The sequence below is a fragment of the Pseudoliparis swirei genome, chromosome 11 (assembly GCF_029220125.1).
Source record: "Pseudoliparis swirei isolate HS2019 ecotype Mariana Trench chromosome 11, NWPU_hadal_v1, whole genome shotgun sequence".
Lineage (NCBI taxonomy): Eukaryota > Metazoa > Chordata > Actinopteri > Perciformes > Liparidae > Pseudoliparis > Pseudoliparis swirei.
In genome coordinates, this window is record NC_079398.1 from 1,853,237 (window position 1) to 1,874,266 (window position 21,030).

The 21,030-nt window shown below is 43.0% G+C and overlaps 2 protein-coding genes across 2 annotated transcripts in view; one reads left to right on the plus strand and one right to left on the minus strand.

Moving 5' to 3' along the window:
• Positions 1-7,530, plus strand: part of ltk (leukocyte receptor tyrosine kinase) — a 43,399-nt gene extending 35,869 nt beyond the window's left edge. The window contains 8 exon segments of the mRNA XM_056426271.1: positions 9-73; positions 790-919; positions 1,014-1,111; positions 1,848-1,940; positions 2,298-2,399; positions 3,355-3,489; positions 4,415-4,505; positions 4,625-7,530. Coding sequence (XP_056282246.1) covers positions 9-73; positions 790-919; positions 1,014-1,111; positions 1,848-1,940; positions 2,298-2,399; positions 3,355-3,489; positions 4,415-4,505; positions 4,625-5,626 — 1,716 coding nt within the window. The 3' untranslated portion in view covers positions 5,627-7,530.
• An 89-nt stretch (positions 7,531-7,619) lies between these two features.
• On the minus strand, positions 7,620-20,781 carry itpka (inositol-trisphosphate 3-kinase A). The gene is made up of 7 exons (XM_056426270.1): positions 19,825-20,781; positions 13,852-13,948; positions 13,323-13,536; positions 12,160-12,364; positions 9,926-10,027; positions 9,447-9,518; positions 7,620-9,119 (listed from the first exon to the last, which is right to left on the minus strand). Exons 1-7 carry the CDS (start codon positions 20,236-20,238, stop codon positions 8,904-8,906), a joined length of 1,320 nt encoding a protein of 439 aa, XP_056282245.1. The 5' UTR covers positions 20,239-20,781; the 3' UTR covers positions 7,620-8,903.
• Positions 20,782-21,030: the final 249 nt, after the last annotated feature.

A 21,030-nucleotide genomic window follows, 5' to 3' on the forward strand; every position in this document is an offset into this window, starting at 1 on the left:
CTCCACAGACTCTTCCAGAAATCTGCTCCGAACAGGACGAAATGGATTTCCTGATGGAGGCCCTGATTATGAGGTGCACCAAACTGCAGTTCACACATTGATTCACCCAATACACTCTTCTTCCAGAACAGCTGTCTGTAGACATCATCAACTGGCCGCTGAGAGAGAGAGAGAGAGAGGGAGAGAGGGAGAGAGGAGAGAGAGAGAGAGAGAGAGAGATTTTCAAGAACAGCCTCTGGATCAAATGTGCCCATGTTCCCTCTTATTTTTGAAGAACAGAAACAAAAATACACGCTGTCCAGGTGCCTTCTGGACTTGTGCTTGAGACTCAGAGGAACTCAAATGTGCACCACCAATGATATTGAAGAAATGGGATTTTCCATTTGTTAAAAAACTCTCGGCATACCCGATGGTGCAGTGGGCTCACCACACCGCCTTGGGGGACTCCGGTGTTCGGAGTAGCACCGAAAGATGCCAGCGTGGATCATAAAGTATAAAATTCACTTTCACAGTGAAGCAGAACATGACTAATGATACGAGAGAAGACACAACTTCAAGGTGCCCAATTAGGGATTGTGAGCATTGTGATTGGCTCTCAACGGCTCGCATCATGTCAATGGTGGCTGATATTTAACAACGCCAGAGGGCTGACATTCTCTCTCTCTCTCTCTCGCTTTCATTCACTTATCATGTATTTCTCTTGCCCATCCAGTATGATTTAGGAAAATAGGATCAACACACACAATGACCAACCTGCTAACCCGAGCTGTTCCCTGTTTGTCCACGCAGCAAGTTCAGCCACGACAACATTGTGCGCTGCATCGGCGTCAGTCTGAACATCCTGCCACGCTTTATCCTGCTGGAGCTGATGACCGGAGGAGACATGAAGAGCTTCCTGAGACAGAACAGGCCACGGGCTGTACGTCTGGACTCCACATTTCTGTGTGTGTCTGAGGTGTGCGCGCGTGTGTGTGTTTGTTTCACACACTAAATTGAGCTGTGCTTGTACTCAGGGCCAGACCTCTTCTCTCACCATGCGGGAGCTGCTGCAGATGGCCAGAGACATCGCCTTCGGCTGTCGCTACCTGGAGGAGAACCACTTCATCCACAGGTTCAGAGCTGCACCCAGTTACGACGACTCTGTTTAAAGATGTTTTGAATGCCCCTTCTATAGCATCGAAAACACTTGAATGAGTATTGTAATGAGTATGAGTAATGGTGTTGGATGAGAAATAGTGTCACATTCAAATATTCCCGACTGTTGCTGAATCAGCCACGTGTTTGATCGAGTGTATCGTTGGCTCCTTTCTTGTCACACGATGACTTTGTTCACTGTAAACCACAACGGTCAAAACAATTGCAGCATAAACATGTCCGCTTGTCGGTGAATGGTTTAACCCTCCTGTTACCTTTAGGGTCAATTTGACCCCATTCAATGTTTAACCCTCCTGTTACCTTTAGGGTCAACTTGACCCCATTCAATGTTTAATGTCGGTGTTCTTTGGGGTCAATTTGACCCCAGGCTGTTTTTCACTGTGTCAAACATATAAGAAATATCAACTTTTTTATATATTTAAAGGGCTATTTAGGTAGTCAACAAACAAACATAAAGTACCTCACACTTAAACTTGGAAAACAATATTAATTCTAATAATTTTCTGGAGGTTTTAATTGCTGGGGTCAAATTGACCCAGAGGGTAAAATATGTTGGTAAATGTGAAGGTAACAGGAGGGTTAAACCCATCTTTCTATAAATAGTCTTTAAAAAAAAAATCATTTTCCATTTTCCAACAGGAGTCGAATGGCATCATAAAACTACATTCAATAACAGATCCTGTGATTTTCAGAGACATTGCTGCAAGAAATTGCCTGCTTACCTGCCCCGGACCCGACAGAGTGGCCAAAATTGGCGATTTCGGCATGGCTCGAGACATATACAGGTTTGTCTGCTGCATTCTGCATCGTCACGGCGGCACACACTCAGTGACACACTCAGTGACACACTCAGTGACACACTCAGTGACACACTCAGTGACACACTCAGTGACACACTCAGTGACACACTCAGTGACACACGCAGCGACACACTCGGGACGACTCGTGATGAGGTGACTCATCGGAGACGGAGTCTGGGCAGCGCGGGGTTGATGTGCATGGGGAAAGGGGGACCGGTTGAAAAGCAATCTCAGTCGGCTCCGCAGAGACAGATTCAAAGTTTCATGGCCGTGAGGTATTTACCTTCTCTTCTAAAACTGATGACGGAGAATCCTAAATGAGATTTTTCTTTGGTTTCTCAGAGCCAGCTATTACAGGAAAGGTGGCCGTGCCATGCTGCCAGTCAAATGGATGCCGCCGGAGGCCTTCATGGAGGGAATCTTCACCTGCAAGACAGACACATGGTATCAAATGCCTTGAGTACCTTGGAGAGCGCTATTCAAATTAAATGTATTATGATCTTGAGCCACATAATATGCTGTATTCAGTTCTAAGTCTGTTTTCACCAAGAGGTTTTCAATCACTGTTTACTTTTAACTCAACTTGAGACCTGTTGTTAAAGAGTTACTTTAAACTGACACAAATATGCAAGCAGAAATGCTGAATATCATGTTTAATTCACAACTTAAATCTGATGTTACAAACAGATGCATTTAAGATTTATTTATTTTTCATTCCGACTAATGTCAAATCCAAATTGTTCTGATAAGTAACCCAGTGCTTCATTGCCACCCAAGTAAAAGAGTATCCACGCGCTCAGTACCACACGAGCGGGAGATCGAAGTAGTTTTACTCCTCAACAAAAGCACACAAATGTATCAAGTGAACAAGACAGCAACAGCATCTGTATTCAAGACACAGAGCCAGCTGGAGAAAGAACGCACTAAGGGTCAGTATCCAGAAGAGAGTCGAATATTTGGCATTGGCAAACTCACAATGTTACTTTTGAAGCCTGGAATAAATGCTTGTTTATGGATCAAGCTCAGAAAATGTGTCTTTTTATGGCGAGATGACAGATTTATTCAGCGGAGCTGTCCATCAAACTTAGTCAGACTGGTGGTGAGAGTAGTGGGATACTATTTGACCACAATATAGTTAAACTCAGAGAGTTAGAGGCACAATCTTTCTTCACACTTATTTTCCAGTGACCACAACCCAGCTGTGGGGACATGTAAACTGTGTTGAAGCATCACCAGTCACCATCTGGGATAATATAGATACATTTGACAGCAAAGACACATCAATACCAGACAGAGTAAAAGCATTATCATCAAACTAATGATGAGCTTAGTTAGAACTGTAAGTGTTTTCAGATTGATCCTGGTTCACTCAGCTGTGGGTCTGCCTCTCCCCCTGCAGGTCATTCGGAGTGCTGCTGTGGGAGATCCTCTCTCTGGGCTTCATGCCGTATCCTTGTAAAACCAACCAAGAGGTGCTGGAGTTTGTCACCAGTGGAGGCCGAATGGATCCTCCCAAGAGCTGTCCGGGCCCTGTGTGAGTACATCAGAGAGGAGCCTGTATGTGCAGTGGGAGCAGCGCACAGCTGGGATGGTTTCGGGGATGACTCAGATTCTCCTCTTTTTTTTAGATTAGATTCAACTTTTTTGTCATTACATAAAGTTCAAGTACTGGTGCAACGAAATGCAGTTAGCGTCTAACCAGAAGTGCAAAGCAGAAGAGTGCAGAGTATGTGCAAATGGTAATATAAATATAGATAAAAGTGCAGATGTGACATAGATATGTGATATGTGTAAAGTGCAGGTAAAGTACCGGTGAAGGTGGCAGTAGAGGTTATGAAGTTATAGATGAGGTAGGAGGAGGCATGATAAGATATAAATACTATGAATATGGAGAACAATATTAAATAAACTAGAATGGGCACTCGGTAGAGCGCATACCTTCGCATATCACAAGATTGGCATTGAATTATGAAAATGTTGGCATTAGTTGCATGCCAATTGGATAAAAATTGACCGTGCTATGGTAAAAAGAAGATGTTGACCTTTTCATGACCTTGACCTTTGACCCGATCGATCCCAAAATCTAATCAAATGGTCCCCGGATAATAACCAATCATCCCACCAAATTTCATGCGATTCGGTTTAATACTTTTTGTGTTATGCGAGGAACACGCATACAAATAAATAAATAAATACACGGCGATCAAAACATAACCTTCCACATTTTCAATGCGAAGGTAATGAACAATTTAGTGCAAATGTTCAGTGGCTGGAGGGGGGCGGCAGTCAGGCTAGGGTAGAGGGGGGGATACAGTCACCGGGGGTCAGAGTTCATCAGGATGACAACCGCAGGGAAGAAGCTGCTCCTTTTGTCTTTGTACTCCTGTGACTTATTTTCTAAGACGGTTCATATCACAAACTATTATATCTGAAATGTACGTCTGTTGCTATGGATGCAGCTATCGGATCATGACCCAGTGTTGGCAACACTGTCCCGACCACCGGCCCAACTTCTCTACCATCCTGGAGAGGATTAACTACTGCTCTCAGGTACGGTCGACCTCACGCCACTCTGTACTCATGATACATCACACCTGTTTGGAAGTGCAGTTCAATACTTGTAATGAGGTTTTTTTTAATGACTTTTCCCCTTCACTGTTCTGCATCAGGACCCAGATGTGATGAACACACCCCTGCCAGTGGAGAATTCCCCCACCGCCGAGGACAAAGGCAGCGCAATGATTGGCCCCTCTGACCACACCCCCCCCGCCGGCCTCGCTCCGCTCCTGGTGTCCCGCCCCGTCTCCCAGGCCTTCCCCTCCCTGCAGCTGGGTCTCTCCTCTCTGGGTCCAACACCTCTTCTTCCCCCACAGCCCACCAAACCCCGCCTCCTCCTCCAGAGGACCCAACCCGTCCACCGCGAGGTGACATCGTGCCGCGAGGCTTTGCAGCCGCGCCGGGCCGAGCCGGTTCCGGCGCCCGGTTCGTCGGCGGGAGGCCACTGGCTCCACCCTGAGCCTCCTCATCGCCGGCCGAGCTCCAGAAACGGCTCCTCCTCGGGGAGCCAGAGGCTGAAGAACAAGACGAAGAACCTGTGGAACCCCACGTATGGTTCCTGGGTTTTGGAAAACCTCCGGGGGAAGAAAGCCCTCGCCCACACTCAGTCCGCGCCGCTCTCGAGCTCGACCGCCACCGCCTCCAACGCACCGACTCCTCCGCCCTCGGAGAGCAACGAGGCTGAGTGCAGCAGCGCCCACGCCGGCCCCTCCAGCCTCTGCACTCCATCAACCTCATCCCCGTCCTCCCACAGGACCCCGACGGGCAGCGCCACCAAAGCTTCTCTGGACCTGGCGAAGCTTCAGAGTTTCCCCTGCGGCAACGTCAACCACGCCTATGACGAGCAAAGCCACGAGGCAGAGCGCCTTCCCTTGGCCACGCCCAAAGCGCCAGACGCCACGGCACACACCGGCTCCGCGCCCGGCGGCTCCTCGGTGAGCGGCTCGGCGCTCGGCCTCCGCGGCTCCTCGCCCTGTACGCCCGGGCTGCTGCTGAAGCGCCACGCCAGCTGCGGACACGAGGACGTGAGGAGACACGCCGAGGCTGAGGAACCCGCCCGCGACCGGGACTCAGGCGTCTCTCTGTCCGAGGACCTCAGCGTGACCCCCGTTTGAGAAACGGCTGACGGGAACCGGGATTCTGATCGATGGGAAAATGAAACGTCACAACCCGAGACTAGATTTTTGGAATAAAACACATGATGGTTGTGTTACAGTATGAGAGACAGAACGTCAAATTATCGGAGCTCCTGGGACGCTGTAATACACAAACTGTCCTCTGGGCTGTGAGACCGACTCACAGCTCTTTCCTGGGCCTCTGGCCCACCGGGCCTGAAACACCGGACACCATGCAGCCCCGTGGTGTCATGTCCACTTTGAATAACTGCTGTCGTTGGACTCCTTTTCTCCCTCTTTGTTGTGGCTCATGAAGGCTTTGAAAGTATATGTTGCATTGTAGGAAATATGTCGCTTTGGGTATTTGTCGTAATCGATGTACAGTCGGACCATAACAGCATGACGACATTGAGCCATTGGTAAGAGAATCCTCGAGGTTGTGTTTTCATTTCAGAATGTTTTATTTCCAATGATCGAAATTCAGCAAAGGATTTAGAGTTAATCAAACTATCATTTATAATTGTTTACATACTTAAGGAACTTGCGGTACATGGTTCACCAACGTGACACTGAGTCGCTTTCCCCCTAAATAATGTGGAAACACATACGCCTATAATACAGTAATAACATGTCTTTGATCTTTTCTCCCAACACAAGGTCTACTTGGTGTTTCCAACATCTGATGAGTCTTCTCAGTCGTTCATGGAGATTGACTAGTTGTATGTATGGCAGTACGGAACACACGAGGACATCCTGAACGCTGTTTTCACTTGAGGATCGTCTGAGTTGTTGTATGTGGATCTTTCTCCGGCCGCCCACTGACCCCTGCTCAGTGGCGTTGACCTCCTCCCAGTTGATGCTGCTGGTTTTGGTCTGGTGTTCACAGCCACACACAGACAAATAAGCATATTTCCCCAAAAAACAGTCCCTTTATGTTGAACCGTTTCTGGTAAGCAATGACTCCTCGTGAAAATCACTTCCTGCTCTGTGCGAAGATTATTTTTGCCAAACTGCATAAATCTTGATTTGGCGTTGCATATTCTGGACAATTCTCTTCCCCCAGTCTCAATATTTAGTTGGAGGTCCAATGAAAGTATAAGCGCGTAGAATTTGATGACCACACAGCTGTGAAAATATTTGCTATTTTTGTATTCTCTTCAGTACACTGGACTAACCCATTGCATTTGCAGCTGTTTTTCATTGTATTATTATTCATGTATGGTAATGAAGGATGTGTAGTTGTAGTTGATCACTGCCATTAAATACCACTGCACTGCATCGACTGGTGTCTTGCTAGTAGTACCGATGTTTACCCAGCAGGGGGCGGTATTGAGCCTTAGATCGACCGAATGTGCTGCTGCGGGTATCTCAGTTTATTCAATTAAACAACGATTCAACTGTTAAACGCTCATTCAGTATTATTTTATTCTTATATATTCATTTTGATAGTTGTATCCTATACATGTCTTTATTTTTAGTCTAAACTAGTTGATAGTTTGTTGTTGTTACATGTATATAATTGTTCTATAGTCTTTCTGTATGTTTTTATGCTCAGTCCTGCTGATATTCGTGAGTGTTATTTTGGTTGCTCAACAGTCCAATTGAAAATAACATATTTCAGAAAGGGTGACTGACCGAAAGGCTCGCCTTATTTTCCAAAGACTTATTTTTAGTGAGAGATTTCTGCCATTTAAAAATATTGATTACTGTGCAATTTATTTTCCATAGAAGGAAACAATCCCCCTTGTCTTGCTCACAGAGAATATGTTTCGCGGTCTGGTGCATTCGATTTCACACTCACTGGTATATATATATATTAATATTAATGACTATGCAGTATACTGTCTATTACCCCTTTCTCTAACCTAACTGTGCTCCGAATAAAACAACATATATTGATCTTATTTATGTGAGTTTGATCATTTTCTCTGGCTAACATACATATAAAGACAGCACAAACTGTTTTTCTATTACAAATACAATACCAAAAAAAAACAATATTTGCCCATTTTAATTCCAAGTAAATGTTCATACATTTCATTTGCACAACGTCTCTGAATAAGACCCCAAAAAGTGCTATATAGCAAGTTTGATTCCAGGAACCAAATCGGTGAAAGAAATATAAATTGACTTAGAATAAAAGAGTTTGGCAGAACAGTGTCACAGATAATACACTTGTGATTATACTGTATGCAGGACTATATTTACAATATGTTATGTGTTGTAGTTATATGACAGACGTTTTAAGCTTCTTACTGAATTGAATTACTGCTTCAATATTACACCTACACTACCGTTCAAAAGTTTGGGGTCACTTAGAAATGTCTTTATTTTTCAAAGAAAAGCACCGTTTTTTCAATAAAGATAACATTAATCAAAAATACACTCTATACATTGTTAATGTGGTAAATTAATATTCAAGGTGGATGTGTCTGGTTTCTAATGAAATATCTCCATAGGTGTATAGAGGCCCATTTACAGCAACTATCACTCCAGTGTTCTAATGGTACATTGTGTTTGCTAATCGCCTTAGAAGATTAATGTCTGATTAGAAAACCCTTGTGCAATTATGTTAGCACAGCTGAAAACAGTTATGCTGGTGATATAAGCTATACAACTGGCTTTCCTTTGAGCTTGAAGTTTGTAGAACAAAATTAATACTTCAAATATTAATCATTATTTCTAACCTTGTCAATGTCTTAACTATATGTTCTATGCAATGTTCAATTCATTTGATAAATAAAAGTGAGTTTTCATGGAAGACACGAAATTGTCTGGGTGACCCCAAACTTTTGAACGGTAGTGTACATACAGGGGTGTTGCAGAGCTGAGGGGGAGAGCGTAATAAGGAGGACTGACGACGCTCTCATGCTTTAAATCACATTTCATGAGCATTTCCTTCACATGGAACCATCCCTGAATCTGAGAAACATTACACTTTCACTTCTGTTCATTTTATCTGAAGTTGAATTGGTGTTAGTTCAGTCGTTCAGTCATTCAGTAACAAGTGACAAACTCTGCCTCTCTCTTCATTTCTGTCAGTAACTTTATGAAGCTGCCCGTGGCCTTTTTTTGTTGTCGCATTTCTGCACTTTTTTGTTTGTTACATGTATCATTGAGCACCCAAAGCACATCAACATGTATTACATTTCCCAAAGGGTCTCTCTATGGTGACCATTAAAATAGTTTGACTTCCTTTTACCCATCTACAGGTCAAAGGTCACTGAACATCTGTTTCGGTAGTTTCGCTATTTTCTTTCGCATCTGAGCAAAAGGTTTATTCGCCTGCCTCTTCTTCGCCTACAGACTCCAGTGTGTTGATGAGGTTTTCCAGCCCCCACAGGTAGCCATCCTCCCGGTTGCCTTCCTTCCAGGGAATGTCGTGGTTCAACATCTGGCCCTCTGGCAACGGCGTGGTCTTGCCAAAGTCAATGAGCCAGACCTCCGCATTGCAGGTGTGGTCATGGATGAAGAGGAGAGAGCTGCCAATGACCTACGGAGAACAATTATGGTTTCATATTAGCTTTTCCTACGTCTGCTTCTATTCAATCCTTCATGACCAGTTGAAAACAATAAGAGCATATATTGAGTCAAACTAGTTGGCAAGTAAACAAAGCGTTTCCAAACGGTTTAACTGAATGTGAAGGAATTTAAATAGTTATGGGTTCACGAGTCAAACATCGCTCTGCACAACATCATCAAAACCCGAGAATATGTTTTGGAGGAATGATGTTCAGATCCCTCGCGTAGTTTCAGATGAAGTTCCTGCTGCAACACTTTATTAAAGCGCTTTGTCTTTTTTCTCGTGTTTCGTCATCACCTCGTGTTGCCTGAAGAATTGCGATGCCTTCAGGGTCTGTCGGATCTTCGTCAGTCTGCTCAGGTAAGACTTCTGCGTGTCAAGAAAGAAACAGAGCCAGGCGGTTCATACAAACATCACTTGAAGCCGATGATTCAATTCCAAACAGCGGCTATCTGGGAACCTCCCAATGGAAAACTCAAACAATATTTTTTGCACGAAATATTTTCTACGTACAGTTCAAACACGTTGCATTGACTTTGGAAAAAGGTTGGGGACAGTGAGTCTGATGACAAATGCAAACAGCCTCAGAGAAGACAAACTCATTGATATTTGTCCAAACACTGAACACGGATGTGAGAGCTGCTTCTATTCGTGTCTTTGAGTTAACGCCAGCGAGAGGCGTCCTCGTGTCGATGCAGAGCGCAGTGTTTTTTGTTTACGTCCTTAGGTGCATGAATACACGGCATGTATGTGTGCAGAAGCTTAGTGCGACGTACTAAGATGTCCACGTTCTCTCCGACAAAGTCCCTGAACACCTGGACGACATCCTGCTTCGACCTGGTTTTCTTGAAGTCAGTCCGACACGTACCGTCAGATTTCTGAAAGAGAGGAAATATTACACACGATACAATCACTTTTCGCCCGCGATTGGATAGAATCGGTGCACTCAAAAAAACGATTCAAGCCCTTCTTAGAGGTGACACATTTAAATATTGTTTGATACATTTAAATAAATCAATTACAAAACGAAGATATTTATATTGAATGGGTGTAACACAAAATGTATGAATACTTTCATTTATTAGATTTATTTAGGTTACACTCACAAAAACGATTCAAGCCCTTCTTAGAGGTGACACATTTAAATATTGTTTGATACATTTAAATAAATCAATTACAAAAATAGATATTTATATTTAATGGGTGTAACACAAAATGTATGAATACTTTCATTTATTAGATTTATTTAGGTAAGATGGTGTGCATATCAACTCAAAATAAAGGTGTTTCATTGAGGACTACCCTTTGTGCATGCGCCAGCTGAAAATCAGTTGTTTGCATGAAGACACTTTCAGGGCTGTACGGTGGTGTAGTGGCTAGCACTGTCGCCTCAAAGCCAAAGGTCCGTGGGTTCAATTCCCAGTAGGGGTGTTCCTTCTGTGTGGAGTTTGCATATTTTGTTAGTTAGTTAGTTTATATTTTGAGTTGGACAAACACAAATTAATTTAATTTAATGAATATCGTTATTTTATTGTAGATGTATTTGATACAAATGAGTTGGACTAACTTAATTACATTTGATTGCACTCGTGTTAAATTTGAGTTGGAGTTGCATATAATTATTGGATGGAAAACCTGCCAACAATTTAATTGAGTTCATCCAATGAGTCATTTCTTTGAGTGTGTGCATTCTTTAAACCTTCCACGATCTAATTCAATTCAATAAGGAACGAGCGCTAAGCAAACATCACCTGATCCTGCAGATCCAGCAGACGCGAAGCGGCCTCAGCATTTATTTGGAGTACTTTTGTAAGATGTTTCTGTTTATGTGCTTTTTACCTTCGCATTGAAAATGCAGAAGGTTATGTTTTGATCGCCGTGTATTTATTTATTTATTTGTATGCGTGTTACTCGCATAACTCAAAAAGTATTAAACCGAATCGCATGAAATTTGGTGGGATGATTGGTTATTATCCGGGGACCATTTGATTCGATTTTGGGATCGATCGGGTCAAAGGTCAAGGTCAAGGTCATGAAAAGGTCGAAATCTTCTTTTTACCATACACTCAAAAAAACGATTCAAGCCCTTCTTAGAGGTGACACATTTAAATATTGTTTGATACATTTAAATAAATCAATTACAAAACGAAGATATTTATTTTGAATGGGTGTAACACAAAATGTATGAATACTTTCATTTATTAGATTTATTTAGGTTACACTCACAAAAACGATTCAAGCCCTTCTTCGAGGTGACACATTTAAATATTGTTTGATACATTTAAATAAATCAATTACAAAAATAGATATTTATATTTAATGGGTGGAACACAAAATGTATGAATTCTTTCATTTATTAGATTTATTTAGGTTAGATGGTGTGCATATCAACTCAAAATAAATGTGTTTCATTGAGGACTACCCTTTGCGCATGCGCCAGCTGAAAATCAGTTGTTTACATGAGGTGAAGACACTTTCAGGGCTGTACGGTGGTGTAGTGGCTAGCACTGTCGCCTCTCAGCCAGAGGGCCGTGGGTTCAATTCCCAGTCGGGGCTTTCCTTCTGTGTGGAGTTTGCATATTTTCTTAGTTAGTTAGTTAGTTTATATTTTGAGTTGGACAAACACAAATTAATTTAATTTAATGAATATCGTTATTTTATTTTAGATGTATTTGATACAAATGAGTTGGACTAACTTAATTACATTGTATTGCACTGATGTGCTAAATTTTAGTTGGAGTTGCATATAATTATTGGATGGAAAACCTGCCAACAATTTAATTGAGTTCATCCAATGAGTCATTTCTTTGAGTGTAGCGCGGACAATTTGTATCCAATTGGCATGCAACTAATGCCAAAATGTTCATAATTCAATGCCCAATCTTGTGATATGCGAAGGTATGCGCTCTACCGAGTGCCCGTTCTCGTTTGGAACTTTCTTTAGTGCCTCGCTTAATGAACTGAATGAGTGTAATAATATCATGAATGGCGTGTGCGTCACTCCCTCTACCTTGATTCCTTCCACCCTGAAGCCCAGGGTGTTGGTGGAGCTCATGGTCTCCCTCCACTGCATGTAGCGAGGCTTGGTGACGCCTCGTTGGGAATGCTCCTGGGAAGTCGGGCCTTCGCCGTCCACCTCCATCATTTTCTTGTACAGGTCTTCCCTCGGCTTGGGTCGCTCCCTCGCACGAACAAGCTCCTCCTCCAGGTACGTCCTGAAACAGCGGGAGGAAGAAAGCCTTTCAGACGACGAGCCAACGTATTATCTGCATGTAAGTAAATAGTAATAGAAGTTTACTTTCAGGGTTCACCTTGTAGCCACACCCTTACTTATTAAGATGTATTAGTTAGAGTTGACATAACAGAGGACTCTTTTGGCGCACTAGAAGCTTGAGGGATCGTCTCCTTTCTAATAAAGTTCACTGACGCAGAAAAGATGACGAGTGCAAAGAAATGCCATGACTGAAACATGCTCTAAAAGGTATAACGATCGGCTGGTGAAGAGTACAGCACGTGCGGACGTGTCATATTCATATCAGACCGTTATGTACAAACAGATGTGAGTTTCAGTTTCGCGAGCTGAACTTCCTCTGAGCTGAAGAGGGAAGCTGAGCGTTGACTGAACTGTGGGAAAGTCTGAGTGTGTGTTAGTGCAACTTAGTGGTTTTCAACGTTGTGGTTGTGAGTGTGTTCGATGAAGGGGAGTCTCCAGGGACACCCTGAGAGTGTGTGTGTGAGTGTGTGTACGTGTACGTTTAGTGTGTGTGTGTGTCAACCACTCAGGGACCTGCTTACCTGTGCATGAATATATTCATAGAGTTAATGCCTGCGTGTGTGTGTGTGTGTGTGTGTGTGTGTGTGTGTGTTTGTGTATTTTGTGTGTGTACTGCTGCCATAATACAGCCTGCAGCTACAACAGGTGTTCCCTCGTGAAGCAGAGCACCCTTTACTGCCACCAGGCTACACGTCAACACAACATGAACAGTCAATATTGACATACATTTAAATGAAATAAACACAAGAGATTAAACCACGTTGTAGTTTATTTCTGATTTGAAACCATAGAGATCGTTTGGATCATGTATGGACATGAAACATATTTGTAAAGTTATAAATGAATGCCTCCATGTCTTGTTGGAAGTTGTTTTGCGAATGCATCGCTTGTTTCCTTACCTCACTCCTATCTTGCAGTCCATGACATTGGGAAGGTCAAATTTCACCAGCAGGTCAGTCAAATGAAGGTAAGACTCTCCATCTTTCTCCACTGTGCCGTGGTAAACGGGCACGAATGGGAGCAGCGCATCGTCCCTCAGCTTCTCAAAACACTGCCTCTCGTTTTCCGAGAACTTCTTCAGGATGGTGCCCTCGTCCGCCGCTTTGAAGTTACCTGAGATGGGATGGAGACCGATGCTTTGGGAGTTCAGACATTTACCAACGGGAGGGATGAGAAAATGACAAAAAGTGACATGTCCTGATTTAGTTTGAGCGTCCAGTAATGCGCACATATGCTGGACATGACTCTAACTTACAGTGACTTTTGAATTCAATGTTGCAGGGAGACGGTGGGAACGGACACCGACATCCATAACAGCACAGGACGTATAAGTCAGTTTGGTGATGGTGCTTGACCTCTTGCCCTTTCTCATTCTATCGAGATGTCAGAACAGTCCAACAACTCAGCAACGATGTGAACAGGTCATACCTTTATGCCCGGCGAGCTGAACCCAGTTCAGTTTGGGTCTCTGCGTAACACTGAAGGGCCAGTGGACGATCGTCTTCAGCTTCCACCACGCCTTGACCTGGAGAAGACGTGCGAGAAAACACACAGAGGGTGAGTGAATCGTTGGAAAGTGGTTGAGTCTGATCTGTGTTGTTGTTCACATAAGGGGTTTGAGAATAGGAGGAAGTGCTGACCTTTGACCACCCTCTGTCTGAATAGAAATATGATTAACCCTCCTGTTACCTTTACAAACATATTTTACCCTCGGGGTCAATTTGACCCCAGCGATTAAAACCTCCAGAAAATTATTAGAATGAATATTGTTTCCCATGTTTAAGTGTGAGGTACTTTATGTTTGTTTGTTGACTACCTAAATAGCCCTTTAAATATATAAAAAAGTTGATATTTCTTATATGTTTGACACAGTGAAAAACAGCCTGGGGTCAAATTGACCCCAAAGAACACCGACGTTAAACATTGAATGGGGTCAAATTGACCCGAAAGGTAACAGGAGGGTTAAATAAGCAATTGTACCCAGTTAATCTGCTGCCAGGCAGCTTGTGAGTTTCCACTGTGTGAAACCTCCGATCTAGGTCAGTTAAATGCCATTTCTGTGGAAACTCATATCTGCACTCAGTATCTGCAGCTTAGTTTGGCGATTGGGCTTCAATTCACTATCCAAGATTGGTTTACAGTCAAAGACATTTCCTATTACATTGCTTTTGTATTCAAGTAGGATTCAAAATGTCACACTGACTAAAACATGCATAACTGTGTCTTTGTCAAAATGCCAAAAAATATTAAGGGGAAATACATCTGAAGGTTTCACACCAAATAATCAAGGGTGACCTCTCAACTCCCCACTCCCCTACACTCAAAAAAACGATTCAAGCCCTTCTTCGAGGTGATACATTTAAATATTGTTTGATACATTTAAATAAATCAATTACAAAACGAAGATATTTATATTGAATGGGTGTAACACAAAATGTATGAATACTTTCATTTATTAGATTTATTTAGGTTACACTCACAAAAACGATTCAAGCCCTTCTTCGAGGTGACATTTAAATATTGTTTGATAAATTTAAATAAATCAATTACAAAAATAGATATTTATATTTAATGGGTGTAACACAAAATGTATGAATACTTTCATTTATTAGATTTATTTAGGTTAGATGGTGTGCATATCAACTCAAAATAAATGTGTTTCATTGAGGACTACCCTTTGCGCATGCGCTTTCTGAAAATCAGTTGTTTACATGAGGTGAAGACACTTTCAGGGCTGTATGGTGGTGTAGTGGCTAGCACTTTCGCCTCACAGCCAGAGGGCCGTGGATTCAATTCCCAGTCGGGGTGTTCCTTCTGTGTGGAGTTTGCATATTTTGTTTTGAGTTGGACAAACATAAATTAATTTAATTTAATGAATATCGTTATTTTATTTTAGATGTATTTGATACAAATGAGTTGGACGAACTTAATTACATTTTATTGCACTGATGTGCTAAATTTGAGTTGGAGTTGCATATAATTATTGGATGGAAAACCTGCCAACAATTTAATTGAGTTCATCCAATGAGTCATTTCTTTGAGTGTATGAGCAAAGTCAGAATGGTGTCGGTGTCATGTGACAGCTTGGAGCTCATCAAAGGAGGCGCTGAATCCTCAACACGGAGGAAGATGACTGACAGGTGATTATCTTGTCTTGGCAGAGGTGAGATTTTCAGAGAGAGATTTGTTTAAGGACTCTTCTCATAACACCCTCGCGTTCTCCTTCTTGCTCCATCTCTGTCTCTCAGTATGCAAACACACACACACACACACACACAGAGAAAAACACAGCAACAGCTTGCGTATATTTCACAGACGCAGTAGTTCTTCACACTTGTGGAGAACTGTCGGTTTTATTCCCTCCCAGCAACCTGACCAAATAACACTCGCTTTAACACTGAGGACTGGATTTCTAGAATCTACGAAAACTACTATCGCCTCAAATATAATCATAAGGATTAAAAACTCTCAGGCTTCGGAGAGCAAAACTAGTTCATGTTCTCAGAGCGTGTCTTCAGGTCATTTTCTTCATCCTGCGCGCTCCGATTGAAACAGGAAATGAAACGGGGACATGTGTTAGTGAAACGCAAGCTCTCTGGTAAATGTCAGATGATACGCTTCACTTACTGCAACGCCGCTTGTTTACTGATAATATCACATCGGGAAGGTGTTCCACGAGCCAGCATGTGTTTATTTACGGCTGCGAGTCTTTAACTGAGCTACTTACTTGTCAGCATGTTACTGGTTGATTACATTTGGATTAAAAATCAATTCAAATCACATTTATCCGTCACACAGAAGTCATATGCAGTACAATGAGTGGTGACATTATTTTGTGCCTAACTCTAGAAAGCTCTGAACCAAGAGAAAAGGGAATCCTGTAATAAGTGAGCAGTCACGTGGCGGTGTGTCTTATCCACAGACGGAGAGGGAACGGAAACTTCTGAACTCGGAGTTTGTATACGTAACCATAACGACCCTGCAGCTCTCAGGCTAATATTTATATTTTATACACAGTCTGACTTTGAAACGTCATGTTATTCACATCAAGCTGTCCCAGACAGCCTTGGTGACAGAAACCACAAGAGTTTCTACCGATAACACAAGTTAGAATTTGAAATAACAAGTTTGCTCACCGTTTAAAGAAGAGACTTATAGATTATTGGATCATTTTACCTCTTTGGTCCTTGAACTGCTCACAGCCCATCTCCAACTACACACTGTATTTTATGAGCCAAAATGGGTGAGAAAAACTGGTTTCATCCTTAAAATGTGATCACTTACAATATAAACAGTTTTTTAAATGTAAAATCGTATTTGTAAAAGCAACTGCCAACCATAGCCGTCAGATAAATGAAGGAGAGTAAATGGTGCAATATTTCCCTGAAATGCAGTGAAGCAAAAAGTGGCAGGAAATAGAAATACAAATAAAGTACAAGTACCTACAAATGGTACAAAGATACACAGTTTAATTTACCCCCACCCATTAGAGCGGTCCTCCTGCTCCTCTATTCTATCAGCCCAAAGGTTTCATGGTTTCTTCAACTCCGCCCACTCCTCCTCTCTACCTCCATCTGCCTGATGGACCGTGGAGGTCTGGATCGTGGAATATGCCGACTACCAACTATTCATACACTCTGTCATATTCATTGATTGTGTTGTTACTGTGTTTTAATTTGTGTGTAATGATTCCTTCTGGAATCATGACATCTATTGTTCTGTCCATCCTGGAGAGGGATCCTCCTCTGTTGCTCTCCTGAAGGTTTCTTCCCTTTCTTCCCCGTGAAGGGTTGTTTGGGAGTTTTTCCTGATCTGATGTGAGGTTTTGGGACAGGGATGTCTATGTGTACAGATTGTAAAGCACTCTGAGACACATTTCTAATTTGTGAAAATGGGCTATACAAAATAAACTGAATTGAACTCTCTACACACTCGCTTTCTGTCAGACAGACGCACCTTTTCTTTGCAACACCTGGCCTGTTGTGTGTGACAGAGTGACACGGCACCGTGTCGGTCTGAACAGTCAGAGGAGACACAGAAAGCGAATTTCACCGAACAAATGCTGAGACGGTGTGACTCATCCAGCCAGTCGGTGTTGTGGACCAACCATTATAACTCCTGCCTTCCATTTTCCACCATATTGCCATTTTGGAGCGCTAATGGGATGAAAACCACTGCAGTGTGATTCCTGATTTACTCTCCTCTGCTGCATCTGCATTAAAAAGCACTTTGCTGTGCACTTTAATCTCTATTAAACATGCATTCAAGTGTGGCTTCGCAAAAGTACTGATGCACACGTCTTTTTGACTTCCTTAAGTGGTTCGTTCTCAAATGTCAAAGTCCAAGACTCACACTGGCTACTGAACACAGAACAACTAAATTACCCAATGACATGTTAGTATTTGCTACTGTGTGTGTGTGTGTGTGTGTGTGTGTGTGTGTGTGTGTGTGTGTGTGTGTGTGTGTGTGTGTGTGTGTGCATGGGCTGATGTGTGGGCCGGAGGGGCAGAACCATAACAGTGGCTATTTTCAGAGGTGACACGACCAACTTGTTTTCACTTGAAGTTATGATGACTTAAAGAGACAATAAAGAGCTAGAATGGACTTGTATTGGGAAAGCCTTCAGACTGAGCCTCTCTCTCTCTCTCTCTCTCTCTCTCTCTCATACATGCACACGAACACGGAGGCAGAACATCTGTATTTAGTCTGTTTAAAACACAGTGACAGCTACAGACCTTGTATGGAGAAGGCAAAGAGAAGCAGTGGCATTAAAACACACACACACACACACACACACACATGCACACAATGAGAGTCTAACATGGGGGACAAAAAGCAGATCATGTTGTTGAGATGACAAGTAAAAGCTGCTAAAATAAGTTTCCTTCCGTTCTAATCTGAATAGTCTATGGAAATGAGAGCTTCTGAAATACATCAAACTGCCGGTTTATTTTGCACACGCAAACATGTTCAATGAGAACGAGACGCGTCGGCCGCGAGTAAAAGCCAAGAATGTCAAACAAGTTTCCGCCCTCAACCCCTGCCGAGGCAAAGGGCGACGCTTCGACGCGTGTGTGCTGAAGGAGGGCCGCGCGGGGATGAAGGTCACGAGCTGCAGCTCCAAGACATCAGCTGACATTTCGTGCAACGGATGCGCTCTTTTTATTTTTGTGGCACATAATACACGCAATGAGTTATCCACTTAATAGCCTGTGAAAAAGAATATTAATATTATCGACAGAAATGTCACTAAGAATACAATGAAATGACATTTCAATTGTACCACATGGCCTTTGTAATCATTTGCCGTAAACAATGTGATACGACAGCAAAGGTTATCGAGCTTTCCGCTGCTTCTCTGTTGGTTTACATCCAAACAGCGCCCGGCTCATTAAGGTGACGCGATGGGCTCTGATAAGACATGAAACATAAATATTATCCTGCGCTCTCTGACAGGGATATCAGGCATGTTTAATCTTCCTTTTGACATGATCTTTAGCAACAAGAGGAAGGCAGTGGGACATGTGACAACTAACATTTCCCAGATCTCTAAACCGCGTATACGTGCAGGACCAACGCAAAAATAACTCAATGGAGAAGTGACTAATTTCCCACGGAAAAGGTTTTTGCTGCAGACCTCCCCAATACGACAGGATTAAGGGGCTAAAGAATGACTCATTCTGAACTAATGCTGTGTGCGTGGCCCCTGTCTGCAGTCAGAGGTCAAAGTGGTCCTCTGTGAGGAAGGAGTTTGCTGATGGCTGTTTTTTTTTGCTGCTGTGGTTCTCCGTTTCTTGTTTTCAAAACGTCAGCTCGGTTCTGTAACTTTATATTTAATTACAAGGGGGTGCAGATGAAAGAAGATACTCACGAGGTCAAAGACGGCTATTTGTAATGAATGTGTCGCTGTAAACATCCAGTCCTGCATCATCATCAGGGAACAGATTCTCATGCATGTACATGTGTACTAAACAACCCGTTTACATTACAGTTAATTCATATGTAGTTACTGTACTGTACCTGTCAACCACAAATAGCTATTTCTATATATATATTATTTGTTATACATTATATTGTATTTCTTTATTTTTACTTCTACACTATTTTATTAAATGTTTCCTTGTGTGATTTTCTCTTCCATATATATTTGAGAAAGTGTTACTGTTATTGTTTTGCATATGACAATACAAACGTTTCTAGGATGCTTCATCTAACATATAGCGTAATAATCATAAAAGTGATTTATACAAGAAGTAAACCGATTGTGTGGAGTTATTTTATATCTGTAACTGGGACATAACTACAGTGACACGAGTTGCTGGTAAACCTGCAATTGCATGACAACTCAAACTAAGGAACCCCTTCAATTGGTCCTCTTACAGTCCTGATCGGTCTACTCACCTCTCCGGTGTCCACCAGAGGCTCTAAAGTGATGATGCCGTTGCTCTCGGTGTCGCTCAGCAAATCGTCCTCGGACTCCACAGTGGAGGACCCCGTGGAGGAGATGGACGAGTTGGACAGCTTCCTGCGCAGGGTACCGTCTACGGCATCATCCCAGTCGTCGTGCTTCACCTCCCGGGAGGAGCAGCCGCCCTCCGCGGTGATGGTGACCTGCGGGACACGGGACGCGTCCATCGCAGGCGGCGCTGCGCGTGCGGACGGCGGGACGCTTCGAGCAGCTTTCTGAATGAGATCATCGGCAGCCTCAGAAGCCTTCCCGGCAGCTCTCCCCTCCTCTACATGCGATCCCTCATTTTGTCCAGTCAAAGAATCCTCGGAGTCCTTGGAACTCTTTCTCCGCCATCCTTTGGGCATTGGAGACCTAAATCCGTCGCAAGGACGCACGAGGAGAGTCGCAGAGGTGATTTCACTTTAATCTTCAAATCTGGTCATTTCACTTTCAGAAACTTTACTTTGACTTTAGGTAATAAACTGTTCCTCTGCGGGACTTCCTTGATGTTTGTTGTCCGAGTTTTGACACATTAAAAAGCCGCCCTGTTGTAAAGGGGAACCCCTCTCTGGCAGTGGCGTGGCGCGCGGTTCTCCGCCGCGTATAAGCGCGCCGGCACACCCACACACGTGAGCAGAGGTGATATCTTCCGCGTTGTCCATCTCGCTTCCTGATTGAAACATTAAACCTGCTGACAGGTTCAGTTGTGTGGTTACAGACTTGCTTCTGTCTCGCGCTAAACTGCGAGACTAACCTGACATAAAATTCGAGCTGTAAATCAAAATGCAGCTTTATAAAAAAACAGTTTGGTTCTATATGCATCCTCATGTTTCTACCGAAAGATATGCACGCCCAAATAAACCAATGTTCAAACCCGCCAGACGGGTTTACTAAAACACTAATGGTGTCATTTAATGTGTGTGTGTGTGTGTGTGTGTGTGTGTGTGTGTGTGTGCGTGTGTTGTGAGTGTGTGTTTCAACCACTCAGAGACCTGCTTGCCTGTGCATGCATACATTCATTAGAGTTAATGTCATTTTATGTGTGTGTGTGTGTGTGTGTGTGTGTGCGTGCGTGCGTTCTGTATATCTTTGTGGAAACTTTTTTAGATATTTAAAAAGCATGTCATCATTTAAATCGGGTTAGTGTGGGTGTTGAT

Excerpts from the sequence above, each read along its gene's own strand:
- itpka (XM_056426270.1), bottom strand. The coding sequence starts at position 20,238 with ATGCCCAAAGGATGGCGGAGAAAGAGTTCCAAGGACTCCGAGGATTCT. Across the intron at positions 13,949-19,824 it reads CTCTGGTGGACACCGGAGAG|GTCAAGGCGTGGTGGAAGCT; the intron begins GTGAGTAGACCG and ends CGTCTTCTCCAG. Across the intron at positions 9,519-9,925 it reads GAGAGAACGTGGACATCTTA|AAGTCTTACCTGAGCAGACT; the intron begins GTACGTCGCACT and ends CTTGACACGCAG.